The sequence below is a fragment of the Crotalus tigris genome, unplaced genomic scaffold, assembly GCF_016545835.1.
Source record: "Crotalus tigris isolate CLP2741 ecotype Arizona unplaced genomic scaffold, ASM1654583v1 scf7180000023606.2106662, whole genome shotgun sequence".
Classification (NCBI taxonomy): domain Eukaryota; kingdom Metazoa; phylum Chordata; class Lepidosauria; order Squamata; family Viperidae; genus Crotalus; species Crotalus tigris.
In genome coordinates, this window is record NW_024100074.1 from 755,161 (window position 1) to 775,264 (window position 20,104).

General features: G+C 41.2%; 2 protein-coding genes across 6 annotated transcripts in view; one reads left to right on the top strand and one right to left on the bottom strand.

Moving 5' to 3' along the window:
• NIPA2 (NIPA magnesium transporter 2) overlaps nt 1–20,104 on the top strand; it is a 72,358-nt gene that overhangs the window by 42,348 nt on the left and 9,906 nt on the right. The window lies entirely within an intron of this gene.
• Nucleotides 1–20,104, bottom strand: part of CYFIP1 (cytoplasmic FMR1 interacting protein 1) — a 123,605-nt gene that overhangs the window by 8,887 nt on the left and 94,614 nt on the right. For all 5 annotated transcript variants that reach the window (XM_039319617.1, XM_039319621.1, XM_039319618.1 and 2 more), the window contains 6 exons: nt 14,041–14,137; nt 12,575–12,651; nt 11,588–11,696; nt 10,714–10,833; nt 7,785–7,984; nt 2,016–2,103 (listed from right to left, as the gene is read on the bottom strand). In XM_039319617.1, coding sequence (XP_039175551.1) covers nt 2,016–2,103; nt 7,785–7,984; nt 10,714–10,833; nt 11,588–11,696; nt 12,575–12,651; nt 14,041–14,137 — 691 coding nt within the window. The remainder of the gene's footprint in view (nt 1–2,015; nt 2,104–7,784; nt 7,985–10,713; nt 10,834–11,587; nt 11,697–12,574; nt 12,652–14,040; nt 14,138–20,104) is intronic.

A 20,104-nucleotide genomic window follows, 5' to 3' on the forward strand; every position in this document is an offset into this window, starting at 1 on the left:
TTTAATATTTCCTATAATGCAACTGGGAAATGTATATTCACAGCATTAGATCGATGGTGTAACTGGAAAGATAACATTCAATAATTTCTCTGTATTAGATATTATGATAATCTGTCCCTTCATCTGATGTATTAAATATAGTTCCATGTGTGTTTTGGCCAATATTGATAAATTATGGAGAAAATTCTGTGAAAAATACCTTCATATATTTGTATATCTGCTTTACTTTCTTGAATACTCAAATTAAATAGGCTATTTAATTTACCCTATATAGTAAAGGATTCTGATTTTGTTGCATTTTAATTTGGAGCAAAGCAAAAAAACTGTATTAAAGACAAAGAAATTATAAACTGCAGAGAATTTTTTAAAGAAGTCAAATTCCATAGATTATGCACCTTGTATTATACCAAACCTTCATTTTGCTGTTTTGTCACTAAAACATTAAGTAAGTCCCACTTAAACAAATGTAATATATCTGCAATATCATTCAACAATCAGTACTTTTAATTCAGTCAAGGATCAGTACATAATAAACTCAATACTATAAAACAGGCTTCACACACACATAACATAAAGAACAAACTGTAAAATTAACTGGGCAAATCAATCAGTCAGCTCCAAATTCTGCATATGATATAGCAGAATTTAGCAACTTTTAGAGTAACGGTGTCATGAATATCCAAGTATAAAAATTGTAAAGTTGGTCAGAATAACCAAGATACTTGCTTAAATGCGAGGGTTCTCAATTCTGAGAATATGCCAACATAAAATAGGGGAATAAAATGTGTTTAGCAGTTTGGATAGTCTCTTTGCTAACCTTAGACCAGGTAGGCAACCCAAAACACTCAAAGAGCCACTTGGACCCGTTTCCCACCGAAAACAAAACACTGGGAGCCGCAAAACCCTTTTGACATCTAAAATGAAGCTAACACTGCATATATTCTTTTTTACCTTTATTATAGGTGTGTGTGTGTGTGTGTGTGTGTGTGTGTGTGTGTGTGTGTGTGTGTGTGTGTATCTCATAAAGCAGTGTTTCCCAAACTTGACAATGCTGGCTGTGGAATTCTGGGAGTTGAAGTCCACATGCCTTAAAATTGTCAAGTTTGGGAAACACTGTCATAAAGGTAAAAAAGGATATATGCAGTGTTATCTTCATTTTAGATGTCAAAAGGGTCTCTCTGTCTCTCTCTCCTCTCCCTCTCTCTGATCTTCTGCTCACCTGGCAAGCTGGCTTCAAGCTGTTCTCCAACAAGCTCAGGGGTAGGCAACCTCGGCTCTTTTATGACTCATGGACTTCAACTGCCAGAATTCCTGAGTCAGCATAGCTGGGTTAGCTAGCTCTCTCCTGCCCTTCCTGCTTCCTGCTTCCTGCAGAGACGCAGCAAAGGGAGGAGCTCCACCCAATAAGCTTTTCAGCTCCTCGGAGAACACAGTGAGTCCACTCTCTTTTTTACACACAAACACAAAACACACGGGGGGGGGGGAAAGAGAAGCACAAGTGCCTCTCTCTGTCTCTGTCGCTCTCTGCAAATGGCAGAGGAGGCTGGGAGCCGCAGGGGAAGGCTCAAAGAGCCACATGCGGCTCCGGAGTCTCAGGTTGCCGACCTGTGCCTTAGACCAAATGAGATACCTTCTAAGAGGGCAACCTCTATTATGATCTCATTTTCTAGAACCAAGGATGAACTTTGCTTTGGAACATAGCATTCTCAAGCTCCTTTCTTTATCTATATGTAGAAACATCTATATGTTAGGGCAAAAGTGGATCGTTTTATCTGCCAATGGAGTGATTTGACAATTAACTTTGAATGGTTGCTAAACAAATGGTTGACAACTACCTGTGCATCTGTCTTTCAGAAACAAACAATTACACTGCACAATTTATATAGTGCAACTATTCTTAAAGTGGACCCACTGAAAAAAGTACAGACTGTAAAATTAAATATAATACATAGCACTACAGAATGAAAATTTTCAAACGCCTACTTCATAAAAAACAAATAAGGAAAAATATTAACCTTCGATCCATGTAGATACTGAGGCTGTGCATTGGGCTGCTTATCTCTCTGGAATTCCTGAGAAAATGGTAATACTGTTCGAACAAACCTATGTAAATCAAAAAAGGCAATTGTCAGGCTCCAAGAACCAAGAAAGACATGTGATTCTTCCAAGTACATTTCTTTATTTTTCCTCACTAATAGACAGAATCTTGCCAAACTAAAACATGCTACCACCATCATAGAAATATACTCTGTGAACTATTAGGGAAGGGCTGTCTTCGTTCTTTTTCTGAATTGATGCAGGATCCAATCTGGGTTGGTCATCGGGACAAGAGGTTTTGTCTTCCGAGCTTTCAGACTCATGCTGGAGCTGTTGATTGGGTTGTGTTGAGGCTGGCTTTTAAATAGTTAGTTGTTGTTTGCCTGTGTTGCCCAGGCCTCGCCTTCTAAGTACTTGATAGGCTGGTGGTAAATCAGCACTCCTATTGATTGATGAGGGGCCTATTTCCCAGGCTTCAATCACTTCCCTGGCTGTTTTTATGCCTGCTCATCCAACAATCTTAATAACTGCAAAATTAAATGTGTGTCCTTATTCATTGCAATGTGAGGCTACCAATGAGTTTGGGTCTCTGCCAGGGAAGTAACTGAAGCTTGAGAAACAGGCCCCTTGTCAATCAACAGGAGTGCTGATTTACCACCAGCCTATCAAGTACTTAGAAGGCGAGGCCTGGGCAACAAGGTCAGAAGAGAAAGCCTCTGGTCCGAGTGACCGACCCAGATTGGATCCTGCAATATGTATATTTGCCTTCCTTCATATCTGAAGTGAGTTGTCTCTTGATCATCTGGAATGCCCCCCCTTCCTGTTGGCAATCCAGACTACGCTCTATCACATCAACATAATTTATAATTGTGTAAGTCCCACCTTAGTCATGAAAGCCATTTGTTAGATTTATATCTTGCCTTTATTTTAAACTGGGAGCTCAAGATGTCACTCTTAACACCTTTCTATTTTTCCAGACAATAATTTAGTCAGTTATGTTGAATTGAGAGAGAAGCAGAGACTAGCCCTGTGAGTTTTTGTGGCCGGAAATGGACTGACATGTGGATCTCCTTGTGGCAGTCCAACCCCTTAAACACTATACCAGACCTTGTGCCAGTCCAACACTTTCACCACTACACCACACCAAATCCTATTCCTTTTTAAAAAACATCAGTTCTGTATTATTAATATGTGAGTTATGAGAAGTATGACATGGGATTAACGTATCATGCAATAGAAAAGCATCACTACAAAAAATTAAACACTAAGTAAGTGGAAGGTAAGTGACTTCACACACTGACTAGAAAAACATTATTTGCTTATAGCTGGGATGCTTTTCAGGATAAAAATATTTGATGTTGATATATTTATAATACTATTAATTTTTGTTTTTGTTTTGTTTTCTGAGATGATCCAGTGTATAGATCATACATCAAAATCTCACTCATATATTCATCCAAGTTGTATTAGTATGCTTTATAGATGGCTAAATCAGAATTTAGATTCTAAAGTCCTCTTTTCTGACATATTTGCTTAGTAAAATTCAAGAGCTGGATCCTTAAGTTCTTAATAATAATAATAATAATAATAATAATAATAATAATAATAATAATAATAATAATACCCACTCATTGCCAAGCAGTTCAACAATATACTACAAGGAGGAGAAATTGAAAAGTGGCTAACAACTGGGAAAACCTACCTAATAATGAAAAATCCAGCAAAAGGGGCAACACCAGGTAACTACAGGCCAATTACCTGCTTACCAACAACTTTCAAATTACTAACTGGTGTGGTAGCTGATGCAGTACAACAGCATCTAGTTGAAAACAATCTCTTTCCACCTGAGCAGAAAGGAAACCGCCCCAATAGCAGAGGAACAAAAGATCAACTCCTAATAGACAAAATGATCTTGGAAAACTGCAAGAGAAGGAAGACCAACCTGAATGTGGCATGGATTGACTACAAAAAGGCATTTGACTCTCTGCCACATGATTGGATAATAAAGTGCCTAGAAATAACAGGAGTCAGTAGAAACATCAGAAAATTTGTGCAAAGATCGATGGCACAATGGAAGACACAGTTGCAGATCAATGGTGAGAAGCTGGGAGAGGTTAATATCAAGAGAGGAATATTTCAAGGAGATTCATTATCACCATTACTATTTGTTATTGCACTGTTTCCTCTGTCAACAATACTGAATAACTCAGGACATGGCTATCAAACATCAAAAACATCTGCTAGACTATCCCACCTCCTTTACATGGATGATCTGAAGCTGTATGGAAAAACATCATCTGAAATAGAATCGCTGCTCAACACTGCCCTAACCCTAACCCTAACCCAAACTGGTGGGATCATAAAATAGAGAAAGTCATAGAAAATGATAAAATTAAACTGCTCTGGGACTTCAGAATTCAAACAGACAAGCACCTGCAACATAACACCCCAGACTTAACAATTGTCGATAAGAAAGACAAAAAAGTCTGGATAGTGGACGTGGCAGTGCCTGGAGACAGCAGAATAGAAGAGAAAGAACTGGAGAAGATAACAAAATACAAAGACCTACAAATAGAAATAGAAAGACTGTGGCAAAAGCAAGCAAGGGTAGTACCAATAGTAATAGGCTCCTTGGGTGCAATCCCAAAACAACTGGAGCACCACTTGAACACCATTGGCATTGACAAATTCGCTATTAGTCAATTGCAAAAGGCGGCCTTATTAGGAACTGCTTCCATCCTGCGACGATACCTGTAATACCATCAAACATCCACATCTGCCTATCCCAGGTCCTGGGTAAGGACTCGATAGGTAGACAAAATGCCAAATCCAGTCTGAACATCTGGCTGACTGTGCGATGATCCATAATGATGGTATTACAGATATCGTCGATGTGGATGTTTGATGATATCTGTAATACCATCAAACATCACATCTGCCTATCCCAGGTCCTGGGTAAGGACTCGATAGGTAGACAAAATGCCAAATCCAGTCTGAACATCTGGCTGACTGTGCGATGATCGATAATAATAATAATAATAGTAAAGTTGGAAGGGACCTTGGAGGTCATCTAGTCCAACCCCCTGCTCAGGCAGGAAACCCTACACCATTTCGGACAAATGGCTGTCCAGTCTCTTCTTAAAAACTTCCAGTGTTGGAGCATTTACTGCTTCTGGAGGCAGGTTGTTCCACTGATTAATTGTTCTCACTGTCAGGAAGTTTCTCCTAATTCTAGGTTGCTTCTCTCCTTGAATAGTTTCCACCCGTTGCTTCTTGTCCTGCCTTCAGGTGCTTTGGAAAATAGCTTGACTCCCTCTTCTTTATGGCAGCCCCTGAGATATTGGAATACTGCTATCATGTCCCCCCTTGTCCTTCTCTTCGTTAAACTAGACATACCCAATTCTAGCAACCGTTCCTTATATGTTTTAGCCTCCAGTCCCCTAATCATCTTTGTTGCTCTTCTCTGTACTCTTTCTAGAGTCTCAACATCTTTTTTACATCGTGGTGACCAAAACTGGATGCAGTATTCCAAGTGTGGCCTTACCAAGGCATTGTAAGAGTGGTATTAATACTTCACGTGATCTTGATTCTATCCCTCTGTTAATGCAGCCTAGCACTGTGTTGGCCTTTTTGGCAGCTGCAGCACACTGCTGGCTCATATTTAGGTGATTGTCTACTAGGACTCCGAGGTCCCTCTCACAGTTACTACTATTGAGCATGGTGCCACCTATGCTGTACTTGTGCATTTGGTTTTTCTTGCCTAAATGTAGAACCTTGCTTTTTTCACCATTGAATTTCATTTTGTTAGTTAGTGCCCAGTGTTCAAGTCTGTCCAGATCTTCTGTATCTTAAGCTTGTCTTCTGGAGTGTTGGCTATTCCTGCAAGCTTGGTGTCGTCTGCAAATTTGATGAGTTCCCCATCTATCCCTTCGTCCAAATCATTGATGAAGATGTTGAAGAGCACTGGGCCCAGAACAGAGCCCTGGGGCACCCCACTACACATTTCCCTCCATATAGATGCAGTTCCATTGAGAACCACACGCTGAGTACGGCCGGTCAGCCAGCTACGGATCCATCTGGTGGTGATTCTGTCTACCCCACATTTTTCTATCTTATCAAGTAGTAGGTTGTGATCTACTTTATCAAATGCCTTACTGAAGTCTAAGTAAATTATGTCTACAGCATTCCTCTGATCCACTAATTTTGTCACTTGGTCAAAGAATGCAATAAGATTTGTCTGGCATGATCTATTTTTGACAAACCCATGCTGGCTTTTAGTAATGACTTTGTTGCCTCTAGGTGTTCGTTGATTTGTTGTTTGATTATCTTTTCCAGGATCTTCCTAGGTATTGAGGTCAAGCTGATAGGTCTGTAATTTCCTGGATCCATTTTTTTTCCTTTTTTGAGGATGGGAACTACATCAGCTCTTTTCCAGTCCTCTGGTAGTTCACCTGTGTTCCAGGATCTTTGAAAAATATAGTTCAGTGGTTCCGATATCACATCTGCCAGTTCCTTGAGAACCTTGCGGTGTAATCCATCTGGTCCTGGCGATTTGAACTCATCTAGGCTGGACAGGTGCTCACTTACCATTTTCTTGCCTATTTTAACTTGTGTTTCTATTTTGTTTTTTATGGCACTATTTTTGATAGGTTGGTCTGTTTTTTCCCTTTGTGTAAAGACAGATGCAAAAACCGAATTAAATAGTTCTGCTTTCTCCCTGTTGCTTGTCACCTTCTTGCCACTTCTACCCACTAATGGACCAATCATTTCTTTCACTTTTTTCTTGTTTTTTACATGTTGAAAGAAGCTTTTTTTGTTATTTTTGACTTTGGTCGCAAGCGTTAGTTCATTTTGAGCCTTGGCTTTCCTCACTTTAGTTTTGTGAAATTGAAGTAGTTCTTAAGAAGCTAAATATTCAGCTTCTTTCTCATATTCAGACCCTCACTGCTTCAGACAGTGAGTCGGGATATTGACAACTTGTCCTGTACAGTCTGAAGTAATTACATACACATGAAAATCACCAACATAAAACTGGAGTGGTACATGCCAAAACTGAATACAATCCAACCAGGTCCTTCCATTTGTGCAAGACCTTATTCTACTGAACACAAAAATGAAAATATAACCCTTACATGTGTAAAATATTATCACTGCACGTTACATGCTAGTACTGGCAGAATTGCTGCCCTTTATTTCATTTTTACCCTTAATTTTTTGAATCTACCCAATTGTTCTAAAGCCTTTTTTTACATAGTTTGTTCTAGTTAAATGAGATCAAAAGCTCCATTCATATTTGCTCCTTTTGCATTCATGAATAGTGAGGCTATTGTACAAAACCTGTAGGCTAGAATTGAATACCATGCTCCACATAGCACAAACCATTTTAGCAGCAGAAGTACATATATAAAAATGCACACAAGAAAACACCTAGAAATATTATAACTACTGGGAAAGAAGCTGCAAAAAACTAGGAAGCTGTTGGTATTTTGTAGATCATTCTCCAATATTTATGCCCCAAGCCAACTGCTGAACCTCTTTCTTGAAAAGGATTATTTCAAATATTAAAAAAATAGAAATCTCTGTCCACAGAAAGCTCTGATAACAAAAATCATATGCTTAAAATCTCAGAGTTAAGTTGGTTATTGCTTAACAATAACATCGACATGTAGCTATTAGAGCAAACTTTATTATTACCAGGGTCATGACATTAAATACAGTACTTAAAAACAAATATTTAAAAACTGCACCTGTTGGTGGACCCATTGTAGCAGTAATTAGGAAGGAAATCATAATTCAGTTCCCAAAACACATGAAGAGTGATTCTTCCATAGGGAGCAGATACATTATGATTGGCTTCTCTGAACATAGCATCAAAGCTGTCCAAAGTCATATATCTGCTCAGGAGCTTGTGTGTCATCTTGTTTATTTCTACTAATCCATCCAACTCCTGATAATTTTTCACGGATAAATAAAAGTCATAAGGAGAGAAAGAAATAAAAAAATCAGAATCTTCTCAATAAGTAAAATATTAGAACTTTTTTAGTGACCAAGCACAATAGAAAAATGTTTATTTATGTTGGAATTATTTCTTGCCTACTTATTTTAAACATATATAATGGACAAAGAGCTAGAGTCTCACATCATCTTTGTGATAACAGTTTTAAATATATGATAGATTGGTTTCCTATCTAACAGGAAGCTTCTAAATACTGAATAGCCTATAGGATGACATTTCAATGCCTTTCCATCAGCTATACTGGAAGATATTGGAAAATACTTTTCATGAATTATTTAGATCCTTGAAGTGATGGTCAGATTGAAACTATTGTTCATGTTCTTCTCCACTGCACATATTATTACAAAGTTTGCAGCACATATATTCACTCTTTACAGCTAGTCGTCGACTTACAACAGTTCATTTAGTGACTATTCAAAGTTACAACAGCATTGAAAAAAGTGACTTATGACTATTTGTCACACTTATGACCGTTGCAGCATCCCCATGGTCACGTGGTCAAAATTCAGATGCTTGGCAATTAACTCATATTTATGATGGATGCAGTGTCCCTGGGTCATGTGGTCACCTTTTGTGATCATCTGACAAGCAAAATCAGTGGGGAAGCTAGATTCATTTAACAACCTTGTTACTAACAACTGCAGTGATTCACTTAACTGTGGCAAGAAAGACATTTATATTTTAGCCTATCTCTCTAAGGTTACAAAATAATTTTTTTCCACAGTCTACCTTTTCTAATGTCAAACTCATAAATCACAAGTTCATTTTTTTTCTGCAAACTATTTCCAGTCACTTCACCACAAACAGATAGTATTTCAAACAATATTACACAGGGAGAATACATGAAATCTCTGTATTTTATTTATACAGATTAATGGGAAAAACGTCTTAGACTTCATGTTTTAAACAGAATATACACATTTCAAAGAACCCTAAAATTAGCAGGCCAGTAATTGCAATCCTTACATTAGACATCTGAAAGAAATTGCTACAACTGGAGGTAGTCACCAGCTACTGTTTAGAGATGAAGGGCAATTTACAGTGCAGCCTTATCTCTGCTTGACACTGATGTTGAACGTGTCTGGAAATGAGCCCCTTTCTACATTTCAACCACATCCTCCACTTTGCCGAGAGATGACCTTTTTGATTGACCTATCCTCTGTATTAATGAAGTAGATTCCTAATTAATAACTAGGTAATACCTAATTATATATTACCTACCACCCTCATACTGGTCCTTGACCATAATAAAGGTGTGACTGATTGATATATATAATTATACGTGTGGCATTTACAACTTTCAATGTTTCTGGCCTACCGTGATATTCTACTTATGGAAAAATGATGTCGGCTCTGGGTAAATAGCTCTTCCAGTTCAAAAGATTTCCATCGAACTATACTACTTTATTATGATTATTATTTATTACTATGGTACTACTTTACCACAATAAAGAAATGTATCATTTCACTGTTAGCAATTTTTAAAAAGGCAAAGAGGCAATGATGAAACACTGGGCAATTGCATAACTTTTAGCCTTTGCCATTCCCACTGGCAAAATGGTCAAGTGGCTGTTACTTGGTTTGCCTCAAACCATGTAATGGTTCATTTAAAATGGACACTCAGCTCACCAGCCCAGGATGAAATGGACATCTAAGGCACAGAACAGTGATTGGAGGATGTGTGTACCCATCATAGCATATCCCATCCAACTGCAACAGCGGCATTTACGGAAGATGGTATTATGCACAGCAGGCGGACAACAATGCCCTGCTTATGCCTGTCAAAGGCAGAACAATAGTGATGACATACAGGAGATGGAGATCACCTTTCTGGCAATCTAGAGGTAGGCTGAGGAAAATGTTACTGTTCTTATCCTCACAAAACAGTAAGAGAATCTTATGAAGTACAGATCAGTTCGTTGAAAAATGATGACAGAAGAATATCCAAAAAGAATAACAGTTCAGAGATCAGTACATGTAACCCTAGCTTGTCACTCTTCCTTTTTTTCTTGCTGTCATTTTACTGGTTATCAGTCAGATTCATGGACAGGGAAGGTTTTTTATTCCTTCTGAGCCAAATATTTCTGAACAAGGAAAATCCAGAAATCAGATGGTACAGGACAGAAATAAATTACAGGTAGTCCTCGACTTAGGACCATAATTGAGCCCAGTTAACATTTCTGTTGCTAAACAAAACAATATTTAAATGAGTTTTGCCCCATTTTATGACCTTTCCTGCCCCAGTTGTTAAGTGAGTCACTACAGTTGTTAAATTAGTAACACGGTTGTTTAGTGAATCTGGCTTCCCCACTGATTTTGCCTTTCAGAGCAAAAGGTGATCACATGTCCCTGGGACACTGCAACCTTCATAAATACATGCCAGTTGCCAAAAATGATTAAATTGAGATCATGTGACCATAGGGATGCTGCAACAGTCATGTGAAAAATAGTCGTATGTCATTTATTCAGTGTAACCTTGGTCACTAAATGAATTATTGTAAGTCAAGGAGTACCTGTATTTCTTTGCACAGCTCACATTGCTCTCCTGCATTAACTTTGTTATTAATAACAACTGGCTGAAGGAACCTTGTCAAATTTGACAGTTTCTGTTAATTCCAGACCCAGTGGGAAAGTAAATCCTAATGCGTTTCAGTACTTACTACAATGGAAGTCAAATCTTCACTTTCAAAACGCCCAATTGCCAGTTCCATTGATTTGTACATAGCTGCTGAAATTCTCTGAGTGATCAAACGATTCAGATCAATTGACCGACCAAGAAGCTGAAGGAAACAGATAAAAAAATTAAATTAAGTTTTTATGTAATTATTCTATATCTGTAAGAACAAATGTCCTGAGCCCCACATATGTGAAGGTAAGTTTGTTTTGCAGAAATGTTATGCAACAAACCTAGAGAATTTTTTCCAGACCACAGTGCATTCCTGAAAATGTCACTTTAAAAAATTAATTCTACATGCTCAACTACGTTAATACTTTTTTACTTGTACCAGCAACCACTTGTTAAAAATAGACACCTTTCCAAGTTATCTTTGATGGGTGAAATGTAGCAAATCAACTGGCAAGTATGGCATATCCAAGTTACGTTAATTATTCACATGATATACTAAATTATAGAAATATTATTCACATTATAAACTAAATAGTGACATGTACAGGCCTACAATGATGCCCAAACCTGGTTCACTTTCATACTATGACCAGGTTTACGTCCCTTAACCATAAGTTAGCTGAGCCCGAACTGGAAGGGGGTTTAGGCAAAGGTTAACTTCACCTAATCATCTTTGGACAAAAGGACGCAAATAGGACTGCTGTTCTCAGACATGCTTTCAACCTCTATAAAATACAAGAGCCCATCCCCACCACATACACAGGATTAGCTGCTAAATATTTTTTCAAATGTAATTCTTCTTAAAATAAAACAAAAAAGGAAATTTCAGACAAGCATTACTGAGGTTGCTTGGGTATGATGTAATCAAAAGATGCAATGAAAGAATAGTATAGGGTCCATTTACCAACCTGGACATGTCTCTGTTTTAGCAATGTTTCATATCGATTAGATGTTAACAATGGAATTGTTGCACCCTGATTCTTGCATTCTGATCTTAATCGTTTATCCAGAAGTAAGCTGCACAAAAGTGAGAATATTAAATAAACTCTATAATAGGGGTTATCTTTTAATATCATTATGTCAATATTTCAAAATATCAGAGAAACAGAATAACAGAGATGGAAGGGACCATGGAGGTCTTTTAGTCCAATGCCCTGCTCAAGAAGGAGATCTTACACCATTTCAGACAAATGGTTGTCTAATCTCTTCTTAAAAATCTCCAGTGATGGAGCATCCACAATTTCTGAAGGCAAGCCATTCCTCTGATTAATTGTTCTGTCAGGAAACTTCTCCTTATTTCTAGGTTGGTTATCCCTTTCATAAGTTTCCATCCATTTGCTTCTTGTTCTGTCTTCAGATGCTTTAGGGAATAAGTTGACCCCCTCTTCTTTGTGGCAGCCCTTTAGATATTGGAAAGCTGCTATCATGTCACCCCAGTCCTTTTCATTAAATTAGACATACCCAATTGTTGCGATTGTTCTTCCTGTATTTGAGCCTCCGGTTCCCTAATCATCTTTGTTGCTCTTCTCTATACTCTTTCTAGAATTTCAACATTTCTTTTAGATCATGGAAATCAAAATTGATGCAATATTCCAACTGTGATCTTACTAAGACATTATAAAGTGATGCTAACATTTCACGTGATCTTGATTGTATTCTTCTGCTAATGCAGCCTAGGAGTGCATTAACTTTTTTGGCAACTGCATCACACTGCTGGTTCATATTTAAATGATTGTCTACTAGGGAATTATTCAATATATGTCATATGTCCAATGTATGGCAATGTAAATAAATTTGCCCCACAGGATATTATTGAACTACAACGTATAACGTCTTTTACCATTAGTCATGCTGATACAGACCCTGAGAAGACAACCTTTAATGGAGTCACATACCTTCCTGCCATAACCTTGTAATATGCAAATATCTGATCTGCCAACTTGTAGACAAACTGATCAAAGCATAAATTGACCTAAAGAAAATATGAAAGATTAGACACAGGTTCTTTACTCAATTGCATTTTCTTTTGATTATTTTAAAATGGAAGATGAAAAGGCACCTTCCCCAGCAATTCAATCTGTACAATCTATCCTTGATTGGCATCCAACTGTAGGAAATGTTGTTCCATTTACATAATTAAGAAAATATCTATGACATTTAATTTGTTTGTGACATTAAACTATAAACATATGCACCTGGATATTCAAAATTTAGTACTAATCCATTTCTTCATTTTTTTTACCTTCATTTCAATGTACTTCTTAAAATATTTTTCAGACAAGATGGCATAGTCAACTCACTTACATCTCTGTTCTCAGTTATTTTTCCTACTAATATCTACATTTTGAACAACTTTATTTTTCTTCTGCCAATGTGTTAACCATTGATCAGACTTAGTGGCTCAGTTTACATATTATGTTAGGCTGCAAAGTGATTGCTGGTTTTGCCTTATCATTTTTTGAGAACATACTATATCTAATTGTGGCTTCCACATATCATTATTAAACAAAACATGCCCTATCAAAATGTGCAAGACTCTATATGATTGTGCACCTACTGATTATCTTTGGAAATTATTTATTACTTCGGTCCATTATTTCTCAATAAAAATGAAATATTTCTCTTGGTTGTTCCTCTACTAATTTGAGCTGCAGATTGGAAGATCCTATCTGTCAGAATCCATTTATATTTCATTTCTATCTACTCTGATTTAAAACCAAATCTCACCTTCCCCTGGATTCTGCCATACTCCCAAGGGGGAGGGGGGATATGTCTGCAGGGTTATGACTTTCACTTCCTCTATTTGCTACAATGTAACCTTTTGTTTATTGTCTGCTGGGTCTGCTGCCCATTACAATGTAACAAATTGCCTCCTGTACTATGCATCACTCTGAACTTTCTTCTCTCTAACCTAGGCAGTTAGGGAAAAAAAAAGGGGGGGGGGAATACAAACATCCGAAATCTGACTTATTTCTCCGGTCTCAAAAGGAGGTGTGAAGAGCTGTGGAACATCGTATTACAAACGGAGACGGACTGATGTTGTCTTCCCTTTCCCACGATGGATTTAACACTTGGGGATTGGGCGGTCTGAACCGTCCAAATGAACTGTGGGGTGGGGTTTACTTAGGGACCCTTTAAAGTATCGATCTGTAAAGAATCCCTCAGATCCTGTCTATTATGCCTGCTATCAACTACTTTTAATAAAAGTTCGTGTTGGAAGAAATTGTTTCCAAGAGTTCTGCTTTCTTAAGATGTGGGATTGCAAAGACTATACTTTTCAACATCATTCATACAATTTCTTTTAACTTAACCTGTTTAAGTATTTATCTTCTATGTTAATTATTGTTGTTTGATAACTTACCTCTGCCTCAATTTCATCATAGAGAAATTGTTTCTTGAATTTGGTGAGTGCATAATGAGCACTGTCATTATACAGGTCCAAAGAATACAGAACATATCTAAACAAGAGATGAAAATACAGAGTCAGTGATCTGTAATATTTCTACTACTTGTCTTAATATACCAAGCCACTGTTCAAGAACAAACCTGTTAAAACTTTAATGAGAAAAGTACCGCATTTACCTGCCCATTAGTTTGTATGCAAGTTGTCATAGAAAGCTGATAATATGTACAAATTTCCCTGCATTTAAATAGTTTTATTTATTTTATTTATTAGATTTATCTGCTGCCTATTTTGTCTTAGAGAGCTCACTATGCTACTGGGAAACATATTTTACAAAACCTTTCTCTGGATTAAAGGTTTGACTATATATACCTAAGAATGTGTTTACATTCTTTTGTCCAACTGGAGTCCTTATAGATTCTTGGCACAAACTTAGGCTATGGGTGGGAAGTGGAAAGGAGAAGACCAAGGATGAAAATTAGGCAGCAACAGTGACCTTATTCCTCTTATCCGTCCAGCAATAAAATGGCTGATTTCAGCAAAGGAATGAAAAGAGGCGTTGTCTTACCTGAACACTTTTTCTCAGCATGATGATGTAGAATCCACCGGTGGGTAATCTCAGCCTTCCTGCTCAGATGAAACTAAGTCAGAACTTTAGCCACACCTCCCTCTGGGAGTGTTCTCCAGTTACTGACGAGGGGAAGCACCGATGACAAAGTCTGACGCAATGGCTCCAATTATGACACCTGCCTAGACTGCGCTAAAGGGAGAGTGTGGATTCTACATCATCATGCTGAGAAAAGGCGTTCAGGTAAGACAACACCCCTTCTCCAGCATGATGAATGTAGAATCCACCAGTGGGACATACCAAAGCCGCTCATGTCCCTATGGGGAGGGAAAGGTCTAGGCTTGTGTCTCCTAAGAAGAAACTACTTGCTGCAGAACCCTCCTACCAAACGAGGCATCCGCCGCTGCAAACTTATCAATCTTGTAATGCCTGACAAATGAGGAAGGGGAGGATCACGTCGCTGCCCTACAGATCTCGACTGAAGCCTGGGTGGACCAAGCCGCTGACGCAGCTGCGCTGCGTGTCGAGTGAGCAGTGATGTGTGTAGGAACTGGAAGTGACTGAAAAAGATAAGCCCGAACAATGCATGCTCTGATCCATCTACGAATGGTCGAAGAGGAGACCTTCTGACCCATGGCAGAGGGCTGAAAGGAAACAAACAAGGCCTCCGACTTGCGAAAAGCCGAGGTTCGCTTGACATAATGGCGCAGAGCCCTGCGCACATCCAACTTATGCCACTGTCTCTCCAGACGATGTGACGGATTAGGACAAAAATCTGGAAGAACCAGATCCTGGGACCTATGAAACCAGGTATTGACTTTTGGAATGAAGGAAGGGTCCAATAGGACCACCCTATCCTCGAAAAAGGTACACAAGTCACTCCTGACTGAGAGTGCGGCCAATTTCGAAATCTGCCTAGCCAATGTGATAGCTACTAAGAATGCCACATTTAGAGAAAGAAAATGAAGAGAACAAGACCTGATAGGTTCGAACGGTGGAGAAGTCAGAGCTTGTAACACCCTAGTCAAGTCCCAAGGTGAATAACGATGCACCGCAGGTGGCCTAGCATTAACCGCCCCTTTCAGAAAAGCACTAACTGCCGGGTGTTGCTATAAAGGAACCAAATTGTCGCAGGTAAGGACCGTTGACAAGGCCGCAACCTGTCTGCGGATGGTACTAGGTGATAAACCCTTATTTAAACCATCCAAAAGATATTCCAATATGTTGGGAATGGTGACCGATAGTGGCCTGGGCTGCTGTTTAGTGCACCATGAGCAGAAATTCTTCCACGTGGCGTCATAAATCCTATTAGTCAAGGGGCGCCTTGAGGCTTGAATCATCGAGATCACCACGGAATAGGATTGCCCAGCTAAACTTTCCCACTCAAATGCCAGGCGGCCAACTGGAGCCACTGTGGATCTGGATGCTGAAGATTCCCTTGGCTGAGAGCCACTCGGTCCGGGGGAATCCTCCACAGTGGCGAGAGCGATAGATCCACAAGGTCGGCAAACCAAGGATGCCTTGGCCAATGTGGAGCAATTAAGATTATCTCCCGTTCCTGAATCAGTTTGCGAATTGTTGCCTGTAACAACGGAAGGGGAGGAAAGGCATAAAGAAGTCCCCCTGGCCACTTGCACCGGAGGGCGTCTGTGCCCTCTGCCCCCCCAAGTCGGGAACCTGGTGAAGAACCTGGGGAGTTGGGCGTTCATCGGGGAGGCAAAAAGATCCAGATGTGGATGACCAAACCTGATCGAGATTTTCCTGAACAGTGCCGGGTCCAGGCGCCACTCCGAGTGGTCGACTGTGACCCTGCTCAGGGAATCTGCTTGTCGATTCGCCTCCCCCTATTATGTTCCGCCCTGATGGAACCCAGAGTGGACTCTGCCCACAGACCCAGGGCCAAGGCCTCCTGCATGAGTGACCAGGATCGGGTCCCTTCCTGCTTGTTGACGTGAGCCTTGGCTGCCACGTTGTCTGTCAGAATCAGGACGTGTTGTCCCGCCACTAGGGAGGAAAACCGACGGAGTGCTAGGTGTATGGCTCTGAGTTCGAGACAATTTATGTTGTGAGCTAGATCCGACCGGGACCACTCCCCCTGAGCCAGATGAGTCTGTAGATGGGCGCCCCAACCAAACAGACTGGCGTCTGTAGTCAAGGTGAGCCTGAGAGGCTCCTTGAAAATGGTCCACTTGGTCATTGCGGATGACGCCCACCACAGGAGAGATAACAGAGTGTGGTGAGGAACCCTCACCCTCTTTGTGAATGAACTGAGGCTCCGTTTCTGGAAGGGAAGAAGGAACCACTGAAGGCTTCTGAAGTGAAGTCTGGCCCACGGAACAATCCCCATGCAAAAAAACATCTTTCCCAGGAGTTGAGACAGCTGAACAAGAGGCACTGCCTTCTCTCTCCGAACCTGGTGTACGAGCTTTCGGATGCTGACCCGGCGCTCCTGTGAAAGATAAACCTTGCAAAGATTTGAATCTATTATCGCCCCTAGATGAAGGAGGCACTTTGTGGGAACTGTGTGGCTGTTCTTGAAATTCACAGAAAAACCGTAATCCTGAAGAGTATGGATGGTGATTTCCAGGTCTGACTATGCTGACCGGAAAGAACTGGACTGAACTAGGATGTCGTCTAGATAGCATTGCATGCACACCGGCATCAACCTGAGGTGGGCCGCCAATACTGCCAAAATTTTTGTGAAAACCCTTGGAGCTGAAGAGAGACCAAAGGGAAGAGCCCTGTATTGGTAATGCCGGTGCGCATAACAAAACCAAAGGAATTTGCGGTGTTCCGGAAGGATCGGGATGTGTAAGTATGTTTCCGTCAGATCTATGGAGGAAAGGAAGTCCCCTTTCCTGATGCTGGCCAAAATGGACTTTAGGGTCTGCATCTTGAACCTTCTGTAGGTCAAGAAGTAATTCAGGCCCTTTAAGTCCAGTATCGCCCTCCATCACCCTGAGGTTTTGGGTACCATGAACAGAATGGAGTAAAACCCCTCTCCTTCCTGTTCCTGTTTCTATGGGCTTGATTTCTATCAAATGGGAGAGGGCTGTGGCTACCAATTCTGCCTTGGTTATATTTCGTGATACTGGGCACTGTATGAAACGGTCTGGGGGAGGTGAGTAAAACTCTAGAGCGAGACCGTGTTTTATGGTCTCTCTGACCCAAGAGTTGTTGGTGGTAACCTCCCAAATGTTGCTGAACAGCGCCAAGCGACCGCCTATGGGAGAATTCTCCTTGGTGTCACTTGAACCGCCTGTAAGGATGGCCCCCTGAGCCCCGGAAGGGACGTTTGGACTGGTATTGGCCCTTGGCTCCAGTGTTCTGGCGGTCCTGTTGACGATCCTGCCTGGGGGGAAAGGATCGCGAGCCTCTGGGCCAATCCCAAGGCACGCCCAGTCCGAAAGGGCTGCCTCCACTCCCAGGTACCGCTGGGACGGAAAGCCTGTCTGCGAAATTCCTGCTGGGGCTGCCTATCTGACTTTTTGGAGGGGTGTGCCAGAATCTTACGTTTGTCCTTGCCCTCAATTATTTGTGGCTCAAGGATTGAACCGAATAAATGTTTACCACTGTACGTGGCCATCGACAGACGCCACTTAGACTTTAAGTCGGTCCGCCACTGTTTCAGCCACAGTAGCCTACGAGAAGCAACTGTGGCTGCAATAGATCTAGCAGAGTACCTGGCGGAGTGAAGAGAAGCGTCTGCCATGTACTCTGACGCTGCCACTAGCTTCCCTAGTGTCTGATGTGCCGAACCTGGTCAGGGGGGACGAGCGCCTGGAGTTCGCGGAGCCACATGATTGATGCCCTTGCGAAAAAGGAAGATGAAGTCGCAGCCTTAATCACCCATGCCGAGGCCTGGTGAGCACGGCGAAGGGAGAACTCGAACTTCTTGTCCTCCGCCTTCAGAGCCTCAGCCATATCCCCTGGAATTGCAGATGTGGAAAATAAAGAAGTTAGAGGAGTGTCCACAGCAGGCACCTCTAAAAGGGACGCAAATGAAGAAGAAACATTGAAAAGTTTCTTTTCTATACTATTGGGAGAAGGTAAAGTGGCCAGAGATGACCACTGTTTCTCCACCGTAGTACGAAAAACAAGCAGACAAGGAATCTGCTTCTCCTCCATAACCTGTTCTGCAAACAAAGGGTTAGACTCTTGGCTAGTGGAGGTGGAAGGTTTGTCTTCCTGTGCCAAAGTGAGGTTGGCCGTGGTACAGGCCTTCATAAGTAGAGACCTGAAAAGAGAAGGATCAAAAAGACCCGAAGTTGGCGCCTGTTCAGGTGCTGCCTCCTCATCCTCTGACATGGGCATGTCGGCTATCTCCAGGTCTATTAACCCCTCCTCACCCAATTGGGAGGAAGTCTCAGAGATGCTGGAACCGGGGACTGTGGCACGTCCCGCTTGAGAAGGAGGTATTGACGGAGGCGGTGGCAGTTGCAAGGGTCGTTGACTCCTAGGGGATGACATAAATTGCGTAAATGCATGATGCATGAATGCCTGGAACTGTTCTGACCACATATCCCATTGGTCCATAGAACTAACCCCAGCCTCAGTTGGGGTATACGAGGCTTCAGGACCCTGTTGTGTAGATGAAGATGAGGAGCGAGGGGGACCAACCTGTTCAGTTTCCTCCTGAGGAGACCATGCCCTAGGGGTAGCATGGGAAAGTGCATATGGAGGCTCAAATGAAGAACCGTCCAATGGAACGGGGAGAACCACTTCAGCTTCACTGGACATGAGCCTTTGGGCTTTGGCGAATTCCCTCTCCAGTGCCCGATGTCTCCTCAAGGCCTCTCGCTTGGCTGCCTTGGAGGGCTCTTTGGTGGATATGTGCTTTGTCTTGGCTTTTTTCTTTCCCCCCGCGTCCAAATCAGCTGATCTGCATTTTGCTTGTGCAGGGAGGATATCAGAGCCTTGTGATGCCTGGGGCGAGGCACTATCTGCCATTGCAGTTTAGATATTCCAGGTAGGAGATATCCAGAAATGGGGGGAACCCAAACATGCAGATCTAGTTGTCAGAGAGGGAAACCGACCCATGCTCTGAACAACAACAATGGCAAAACAGCCAGACAGTTCACTAAAACTGCCTGTCTAGGCCTTGTGGCACAGCGCCACAGACTAAATGGAACAGGTGGATTCTAAAATAAATTCCCCTTTGCTCAACTCTCAAGTGATGAAGGATATGCAACCTAAACTTCAATGAGTAGTTAGAACAATAATGCAAGTGCAATGAGGCGATCACTCATGTGATTCTCTTGATAACACACCGAGTTATCCTGAAAAGGCATTAAAATGCTTCCCCCCGGTAAAGGCCTGACACAGCAGGCCAAGGCAACTAATAAAAACAGGCCTCAATAGAGCTCAGAGGAACACAAGGTCCCTACAAAATGGCATCCGTGCCTAATACGCGCTCAAAATGGCAGCCGCGCCCTGACCACGCATTCAAAATGG